This window comes from Mustela lutreola, chromosome 6 (assembly GCF_030435805.1).
Source record: "Mustela lutreola isolate mMusLut2 chromosome 6, mMusLut2.pri, whole genome shotgun sequence".
Classification (NCBI taxonomy): domain Eukaryota; kingdom Metazoa; phylum Chordata; class Mammalia; order Carnivora; family Mustelidae; genus Mustela; species Mustela lutreola.
In genome coordinates, this window is record NC_081295.1 from 156,037,135 (window position 1) to 156,046,783 (window position 9,649).

The 9,649-nt window shown below is 41.4% G+C and overlaps 3 protein-coding genes and 1 pseudogene across 3 annotated transcripts; 3 read left to right on the forward strand and 1 right to left on the reverse strand.

Moving 5' to 3' along the window:
* Positions 1–36: 36 nt before the first annotated feature.
* Positions 37–727, forward strand: LOC131833003 (histone H2B type 1-N-like; annotated as a pseudogene).
* Positions 728–1,183: 456 nt separating this feature from the next.
* On the reverse strand, positions 1,184–4,431 carry LOC131833038 (histone H2B type 1-C/E/F/G/I). The gene has a single exon (XM_059176288.1). It carries the CDS (start codon positions 4,371–4,373, stop codon positions 3,993–3,995), a length of 381 nt encoding a protein of 126 aa, XP_059032271.1. The 5' UTR covers positions 4,374–4,431; the 3' UTR covers positions 1,184–3,992.
* A 235-nt stretch (positions 4,432–4,666) lies between these two features.
* LOC131833016 (histone H2A type 1-B) lies at positions 4,667–5,164 on the forward strand. The gene has a single exon (XM_059176262.1). It carries the CDS (start codon positions 4,713–4,715, stop codon positions 5,103–5,105), a length of 393 nt encoding a protein of 130 aa, XP_059032245.1. The 5' UTR covers positions 4,667–4,712; the 3' UTR covers positions 5,106–5,164.
* Positions 5,165–5,969: 805 nt separating this feature from the next.
* Positions 5,970–6,433, forward strand: LOC131833006 (histone H3.1). The gene has a single exon (XM_059176253.1). It carries the CDS (start codon positions 6,008–6,010, stop codon positions 6,416–6,418), a length of 411 nt encoding a protein of 136 aa, XP_059032236.1. The 5' UTR covers positions 5,970–6,007; the 3' UTR covers positions 6,419–6,433.
* Positions 6,434–9,649: the final 3,216 nt, after the last annotated feature.

Consider the following 9,649-nt stretch of genomic DNA (forward strand, 5'->3'; position numbering starts at 1 on the left):
AATGACAAAACAAAATTAAAGACACATATCCATAATATGTTGCAGTTTAGATTTATTTATGCAATCGAAGTATAACTCTTTGAGCACTTAGGTCACATAGGAGCCATAAAATATGAGCATTGTAAGCAGGGCACATATTTCTTATCTCAGAATCCTAGTTTTTATTCGTCATGCCAGAGCCACAGAACTCTGTTGCCATCCCCGAAGAAGGGCTCCAAGAAGGCGGTGACCAAGGCGCAGAAGAAGGACGGCAAGAAGCGCAAGCGCAGCCGCAAGGAGAGCTACTCGGTGTACGTGTACAAGGTGCTGAAGCAGGTGCACCCCGACACGGGCATCTCGTCCAAGGCCATGGGCATCATGAACTCGTTCGTCAACGACATCTTGGAGCGCATCGCGGGCGAGGCGTCCGGCCTGGCGCACTACAACCAGCGCTCGACCATCACGTCCAGGGAGATCCAGACGGCCCTGCGCCTGCTGCTGCCCGGGGAGCCGAAACTCAAAAAAATCCTGACAAAATGTCTTTGGATTGAACCCCAGAGACAATTAAGAGCCAGCCAATTTTTCAGCGTGAGATGTCGTGGCTTTGATAGTTAATGTAAGTGCAGAAGAGGGTTTGCTTTGCTGGAATGTTAGCCTTGCTGGTGTATGGTACTAGCGTCTTAAAACAGATACCTTTTCACTGGTGGAAAGAGAAAGGTACCAGTGTAGCTAATGGTAGGATGGACTTCCCTTGTCTCTACTGCCTTTTTTAACTACAAGTCTGGCCCACGTGGTGACAAGAGTGTTTCACTGAAGCTTGCTGGGATGTAGTGTCCTTTACATATTGGTTCTGTGAAAAACCAAGAAGGCTTAAGAAATTTGATAGCACTATTTTTGTTTGTGGCATGTTATGCTAAAAAGAAACTGGCTTATTTCCAGATTAATCTTTGTACACTTCTAATGGATTTGTTTGCTTAAGCCAATATAATTTGTAAGTACTAGTGGGAACAAACCAATGCATGAAAATTGAAAAACAAACATCACTGACTCCAATATGAGGTCATTTAATGGTAATGAGGACTTTCCCAAGGCTCCTTTAGTGAAAGGTGAGACCACTGGCAAAATTCCACATTGCAGTAATGCAGGCGGTCTAGGAAAGAAACTCCCTTTAAGGATATTTTGGTGTCTCTCCCTTAAAATTGTTATTTTCCTCCTGGGTGGACTTTATATGAGCTAATTTCTGTTCTACAAAAATTCTTTTTAAATTAAAAAAACTTTATATGTGGCTGCCTGGGAGGCTCAGTTGGCTAAGTGTCTGCTTTGGGCACAAGGTCCCAGGGTCCCAGGGTTGAGTTCCACATCGAGTTCCCTGCTCAATAGGGAGTCGGCTTCTCCCTCTGCCCTTCAGCCTGTTCCTGCTTGCTCTCTCTCTCGCTCTCTCTGACAAATAAATAAATAAATAAATAAATATTTTTTTAAAATGCATATGTCATTCTAGTAACACTACCACTCCCCTGGCATATGCAGATATGTATAATAATGATAATGGGAATTTACACTTTTGTCCTTGTAATTAGAAACCTACTTCAAGTTTTAAATGGCTGTGAATGGTATGCCACATGAGTTAAGTGCTAAGATTGCACATAGAAAATATTTTTAGGGCTTCAACCTACGTAGGAAAGAATTAAAACTATCTTATATTCTTGTAAAACTTCTCCCATGAATAACAAACTTTCTACTCCCTACACAGCACAAATGCGTGTGCGCGCGTGTACACACACACACACACACACACACACACACAAAACAACATACAAAAGAATATATACATTTTCAAACAAAACAAATGCAACAAGGAGAGAAGTGTAAAAGGGTGATTTCTAAAAATACCAGGCAGATGTATACATAAGCTTCTACTGTCCTAGTCAATTTTTGCTTTATATATTCCCAGAACTAAACAAATATCTAAACATGGTAATGACCTTTCTCGGAATTCAAGAATATCCTGAAAATATATATAGTAGTGTATCCATATATTCTTTCCACTTGTAGGACAGAAAGTACATAGCTTTCTATCCGATTTTTTTAAAAATGTGACCTGCGGTGCAAGGCATAGAAATGTCATCCCAATTATCTTTAACTGCTAACCTCTACAGGTCTATGAATATGCTGGGTTCCAGGACAGAGGACAATTAATGTTGCAGGTGGCAGTAAGATTGCTAATCACCTGATTTTTTAAAGGGAGATTATCCTGGATTATCCAAGTGAACCCAGTGTAATCACATAGATACTTAAAATTAGAAGAGGGAATCTGAGGACAGAACCAGAGAGATAACAGCCTGAGGGTCTGGCCAGAGATGGCTGGTTGGCTTTGAAAATTGAGAAAAGGGGCCCTTGAGCCAAGGAAAGAGGATAGCCTCTAGAATCTGGAAATGGCAAGCCAAGAGGTTTATTTTGAGAGAACCCAGAGAAGAATGCAGAATTCCTGACACCTTGATTTCAGCTCAGTGAGATCCATACCCAAATGCTGATCTACAGATTTATGAAATTAGAAATCTGTACTAATGTAAGGCATAAATTTCTGATACTGTCAAACCAGCAATAGGAAATAAATTAATACACCCCCATAGCTGAATAATTGATTCTATATTCATTGAGGTTAACATTATAACTACACATATATGTAAATTTAAATGTGTAAATATTATCAGAATTACTATAGATGCATGTAAATTCTTCCTAAATATTGCAGGCTCCCATAATGTTCAAATTTCTGTAGTTCTGAGGACAGCATTTTACATTTACTTTTTTCCTTGTGTTTAGGATGCCTGGATTTAAAGAGCAGCAACTCTAATTTCATGGAGTAACATTTGCTTCACTCATTGTAGTATTATTACTTCTGATTATAATTCTACTTTAAAAGCTTTCATTTATTATATATGAAGTGTAGGAGAAATGGAAAATTTTAGATGATAATGTTTATAAAAACCTTCTACATTGCAAATCCCTCTTAAATGTGTATTTTTATTATAAATTGCAATTGTTTTCACAAGTGTCCATACTTTATTATAGTAATTTATTACTAAATAGCAATGTTTCATTAAGTCTCATTTTATAAAGTGAGACACAGTGGGCGTGAGAACCAAAGATCATTTACATAGCAGAACATTCCTACCAAAGTCTTCTGACTCTGGTCTCAGAATAAAATTCAAAGACACTTCAAACCCAGTAGATTTCTCAACACTTTAGTAAGTACTTTCATGTGAATGATATCCTCTCTCCAGCACTGGCCTATATATCTCATCTCTTTTCTGGGTGTATTCTTTGTTCAGCTTTCCTAAAGTGTCCTGAGTCACCTAAGAAGAAAGGCTTGGTTAGACTGAGAGGAAACCCCATACTCTTTTGAACTGCAGCTGGCCTCAAATTCAATTCTCTTCTGTATCCTAGAATACTTTCCCCTACCTGGAAGAACTCAAGGCGGTAAACTTGAGACTGTTAGTCCCTTGAAATCAAGGAAAAACAGACAAAATGCAATAAACAAATGCTTTCAAATGTGAAGTAGTCATATCCTGTTAAATGAATGTGAATGGAGACTTGGGAGGCAAACATCCCACAAGCAAATAGGAAAATATGGACTAGAGTGCAAAGCTCCAAGCTCTATAACACGGACACTATAAAGAAAAACTTTAAAGCAGTAAAGGACTTCCAGGCTTCAATACGTGGTGTTAGGATATTCCTCATTTGAGGACAGTCTCCAAGGTAATTCCTTGTCAAGTGTTATTTACCGTGGACACTGGAGATGGTATGTGGTAGTGCGGAAACCTGGCGATTGAGACACGAGCCCTTGGGACTCTTAATACCTTACATGCTAATAGCATTTGTGTGTGTGTGTGTGTGTGCCCTACCTACACCAATTAAGAGAAATACTTAATATTACAACTCTTTGAATGAGAATGGAAGTGGCTCTGAAAAGAGCCTTTGGGGTTGGATGACAGGACGCTTACTTGGCAAGCTCACTTGGAGCTGGTGTACTTGGTGACGGCCTTGGTGCCCTCGGACACGGCGTGCTTGGCCAGCTCCCCGGGCAGCAGCAGGCGCACGGCCGTCTGGATCTCCCTGGACGTGATGGTCGAGCGCTTGTTGTAGTGCGCCAGGCGGGACGCCTCGCCCGCGATGCGCTCGAAGATGTCGTTGACGAACGAGTTCATGATGCCCATGGCCTTGGACGAGATGCCCGTGTCGGGGTGCACCTGCTTCAGCACCTTGTACACGTACACCGAGTAGCTCTCCTTGCGGCTGCGCTTGCGCTTCTTGCCGTCCTTCTTCTGCGCCTTGGTCACCGCCTTCTTGGAGCCCTTTTTCGGGGCCGGTGCTGACTTGGCTGGCTCGGGCATCTTGAATAATAACAACCCAATTCACAAACACAGACAAACACAAAAAGACCTAAAATGTCCGCCTGGATCCACAGTCTCCTCTTTTATAGTCCGTCTATGCAAATAAGGTATGCAAGAACGTGCGCATCTGATTTGATAACAAATTAGTGACGAGATTTATGTAAATTTGAATGCGTCAAATGTTCTCTCTTATTGGTTGGATCGCCAAACGATGACTCTAACCAATCCCAACTCGAGTTTTCCACTTCCATTCAGCACTATAATTGGCATCCTTTCGGTGCTCTCAGGACATTTCTTCTCGCTCTTCCTGTGGGTTTTTACTCTCAGATAACACTCGCTATGTCCGGACGCGGGAAGCAGGGCGGCAAAGCGCGCGCCAAGGCCAAGACGCGCTCGTCGCGGGCGGGTCTGCAGTTCCCGGTGGGCCGCGTGCACCGCCTGCTCCGCAAGGGCAACTACTCGGAGCGGGTCGGGGCCGGCGCGCCCGTGTACCTGGCGGCCGTGCTCGAGTACCTGACGGCCGAGATCCTGGAGCTGGCGGGCAACGCGGCGCGCGACAACAAGAAGACGCGCATCATCCCGCGCCACCTGCAGCTGGCCATCCGCAACGACGAGGAGCTCAACAAGCTGCTGGGCCGCGTCACCATCGCGCAGGGCGGCGTGCTGCCCAACATCCAGGCCGTGCTGCTGCCCAAGAAGACCGAGAGCCACCACAAGGCCAAGGGAAAGTGAGATGTTAATAAAGCCAGCACTCCCTCCCGCAAACCAAAGGCTCTTTTAAGAGCCACCCACATTTTCTAAAAAGCGCTGAAATACCTACAAACCCTAGGTGACCTGTTAACCTACGCCTTAACTATTTGAAATCAGGGAAATCTTGTTACACCTCCACTGTTTTGAGTGTTACCTATTTTATGTAGCTCATGCTCCCCTAATGGCTACAAAGAGTTCATTTCTATTTAAAATGTTACTTCCATCCCCTATGCGGTAAAATTACAGATTCATGAAGTGAGTTGCATAAAACGTTTACAAAGCAACGAAGAGTCTCAAGGAAATTACAATTCTGTCAGGACCCAACTTAAGGGTGTAACCTATGTAAATGACAAACTATAATAATCAAGATCAAAATAATATCCACACGTTGAGACTTTTTTAGTATAAAAATGCACGGTTTACATACAAGTGTACGTAATTATAAATAATAGTATATTCAAACTTGCTACCAGAAAGTCTAAAACGTAGAAAGAAAAGAGAGAACAAAGGAGAGATAACTGGCCAATCACATGTCACGGCGGGCTTTTTAAATTTTTGGCGCACGGCATTCTTACTAAAAATTATTTTATTTCTTGGTTTTTGTCTTTTAACAAAAATGCCATGAATGTAGTGCATGAAAATCGACTCTAAATGAAATCTCACTTTTATGAACTCAATTTCAAGTAAACTAGGAGTAAATATGAACAAGAAATAAACTTTGATTCTATATTCAAATTTAACGGCAACCCAATCATTTCTCGCGAAAGCAACCTGAGAACCAATTAGATCACAGCGCGGGACCAGCGAACCAGAATGATCTATAAATACGGTCAGGAACTGCGGCTGGCTACTCTCTGGCCGGATTCCTCTCCTGCGGACGTGTCATGGCTCGCACGAAGCAGACGGCGCGCAAGTCGACCGGCGGCAAGGCCCCGCGCAAGCAGCTGGCCACCAAGGCGGCCCGCAAGAGCGCGCCGGCCACGGGCGGCGTGAAGAAGCCGCACCGCTACCGGCCCGGCACGGTGGCCCTGCGCGAGATCCGGCGCTACCAGAAGTCCACCGAGCTGCTGATCCGCAAGCTGCCGTTCCAGCGGCTGGTGCGCGAGATCGCGCAGGACTTCAAGACCGACCTGCGCTTCCAGAGCTCGGCCGTCATGGCGCTGCAGGAGGCGTGCGAGGCCTACCTGGTGGGGCTCTTCGAGGACACTAACCTGTGCGCCATCCACGCCAAGCGCGTCACTATCATGCCCAAGGACATCCAGCTGGCGCGCCGCATCCGCGGCGAGAGGGCGTAATCCAAGGCTGCTGTCTCTGGACTTTGAAAAAGGCTCTTTTCAGAGCCACCTACTTTGTCAAAAAAAAAAAAGCTGTTGTACTGCTTTCCTTGGATCTCCTTTCGTGAAAGGAGTTTCTCTTCCAAGAACACTCGGGCCATGTTAGACGCATGCAGTAAATTTTGTGACCCTCTTGTCTGGCAAGGTCTCAGAATCCATCGCTTAATTTTAGAAAGGCTCCACGGCTCCCCTGCCAGGGTCCCTCAAACTAGTTTGGCTTGATTAGAAGGGCAGAGAATGTATTCTAGATAATTGGGTTAAGAGGAATAGCCACTTCTCTATTTACATGCAGCCTTCTGTCCTTTGAGTCTTAAAAGGACAACATTTACTATTTACACTGGAGTCAAACTCTAGGTCAATCAAATGAAGTGCATATGTTTTTAGTGGGTCTCCAATCCATTCAGTATGCTAGAAAGCAAGTAAACCTTAATTTTTTTTCACGTGGAGAATTTAGTCTTCATGATTGTTACCTTGTGTGCTATCAAAGTATAAAACTCAAAATTTGCCTAGTCTCATACTGAGTTCTTCTAGTATATAAATAATAAATAAGAGATTATCAGGAAGATAAACCTAGTTCAAAGGCGTATAGGACATTTTCAAGACCATCAATAATTCAAAAAAGTGAAGGAAACAATATTCCTCTTCAACATAAAGCTTTGCGGTTCCAGGCAGTTAAACAACAATCACAGGAAAGTTCCCTCCACCCTTCCTGTTTTCTACCTTAAGGCAGGAAGGGGATAAAGGCTATTCTGGAGATCTCTAGAATCTTAGCAGCTCAGAGAGACACCAGAGAAATCAGCAAACCTTCCTGTTTCCTCCCACATATTTACCTTTCCAGGGTCCTGAAAAGCCTAAAACTGCCTTCCTTTGTCCCATCACTTCTCTGTGTATCTATTGTTCTTTCTCAAGATGCTGCATAAGCTGCAGTTCTAAGGCACCTCTTTGAATTCCCAGGGTTTCTCCCATGTATATATGAAATACACGTTAATAAATGTCTGATTATTTTTCTCTTGCTAATCTGTGTTTTGAAACAGGGTTCCCAGCCAAGAACCAAAATGGATGAAGGGAAAATTTCCCTCCCCTGGAAAAGACTGAAATAAAACTAAAAGCGCAAATTTAGGTCAAAAAGGGTTATTGTCCTATGGCACAAATATAACTTCTAAATAATGTTTTCTACTGACATAATTTCCATCTCTAGTGACAAAACTCACTAAAATTATCAACATCCTACAGATTATCTAAATTCAGAGATTTTTTACAGATATTAGACCCTAAATAGTCAAACAGAAGCACATTATCTTAAAATAAGTTAAAAAACACTAGGACAGGCCTTTTAGACTGTGCTCTATATGACAATGGAAAGAAAAGCAGTCTATCACTTTACTTTAACCTGATATTTGAGTATTTCTTAATAGGTTTCAGAGCTGTCCTAGTCTGGGTCTTCCTCTTGTCCTCAGTGACCCCATGACTGATGAAGAATCTGCTTTCCTCTCTGCACTTTCAACCTTCCTGCTCACCAGTGATGATTTGCCATGCTCTGGAGGGACTAGTGTTAAATTTCCCAGGCCCAAAGAAGTAGAAAGGACCAGCACCTCTATGACACCCTGTTTGTCTCCAGTCAAGTCAAAGTCACATGATATCACATACCTTTTCTCAAAAAGATGAAATTACAGTTCAGAATATAGAAGATGAACATGTGACAGAGTTTACTTAAACCATCACTGACTGAAAAAGATAAAATGTTTGATCAGTTCAAAGAATACTAAAGAAATTAAAGTACTTATAAACAATTTAACATGGAAATATTGGAGTAGGATTGTTGAATGAGGTTGAAACAAAATGAGTAATGTCCAAGAGGTCATAAATCCTTGGGGATAGAGTAGTTCCACCTAATAGAAATTACCTGCATCTCTAGGAAATAGTCCCCTGCTAAATTTGCTATATTCAGTCAACCCTCAGGGAGATGATCAAAGTCCACCATCCAACTATGGACTCAAGTGAAGCATTGTACAAAAATTTTTAAAAATAACAAAATAAAATGACATTAGGGAACAAAAGAGAGGCTTTTCAAAGAAAGCATTCCTCATCAAAGAAAGAGAAGTTGGATAGCCAGAAAAATGGTTGACCTTGGATTTCTTCAAGAGCAGGGTATCAGGAGATGGAAACTTGCTGAAATTCTATGCTAATATTGTTTTCTGAAAGTATAAAAGATACTTATAATTAATATTATAAAAGATGAGTCTTTCATCTTTTATAATATTAATTATCATGGCCCATCCTTTTTTCCTTACTTCCAAATCTCAGATAATGTGTCTAATAATGTGAATCCTTGCTGGAAAAAAATACAAACATAGAACCTGTGAAATAAATTTCTGTGAAACTTCATGATGTAATTTCTTGACATTCTTACTATACTCATAAATTAAATAGTAAACACTGTAACTGTTTCTAGACTCCAAAGTAATTGACCTGTTTCTCTTATCTGTCTCTCTTGGTCTTTACCGCAATTCTAAATACTGTAACCATTTTCTAAGCGTTCCCTTCCATTAGATGCTTTTTGTACTTCCACAGTGATTAATTTGCTTCTTTTTTTAAAATACCAGAATATATATTCCCTTGTACACACTTAAGCTCTTTCAGACTATAATTGGGTTAGTAAACATTTTTGGATGTTCTCTCTATCAACAAAACATACTTTCAGAAAACAATATTAGCACAGAATTTCAGCAAGTCTCCATCTCCTGATACCCTGCTCTTGAAGAAATCCAAGGTCAACCATTTTTCTGGCTATCCAACTTTTCTTTCTTTGATGAGGAATGCTTTCTTTGAAAAGCCTCTCTTTTGTTCCCTAATGTCATTTTATTTTGTTATTTTTAAAAATTTTTGTACAATGCTTCATTTGAGTTTGGTGTCACTCCCTTTAACTGGGTTTCTTAGAAATAAATATAGATGGTCCCTGAATGAAGGGGCACCAATCCCTCTCACAGTAGAAAATCTGGGTATAACTGTTGACTCCCCAAAACTTAACTAATAGCCTGCAGTTGAGCAGAAGACATACTGATAACATAAACATTTGATAAAAGTGTTTTATATATGATATGCATTACATACTGTATTCCTATAATAAAGTAAGCCTGAGACAAAAATATGTTATTAAGAAAATCATGAAGAGAAAACACATTTACCATGATC

Coding starts and splice junctions, on each gene's coding strand:
- LOC131833038 (XM_059176288.1), bottom strand. CDS start 4,373: ATGCCCGAGCCAGCCAAGTCAGCACCGGCCCCGAAAAAGGGCTCCAAG.
- LOC131833016 (XM_059176262.1), top strand. CDS start 4,713: ATGTCCGGACGCGGGAAGCAGGGCGGCAAAGCGCGCGCCAAGGCCAAG.
- LOC131833006 (XM_059176253.1), top strand. CDS start 6,008: ATGGCTCGCACGAAGCAGACGGCGCGCAAGTCGACCGGCGGCAAGGCC.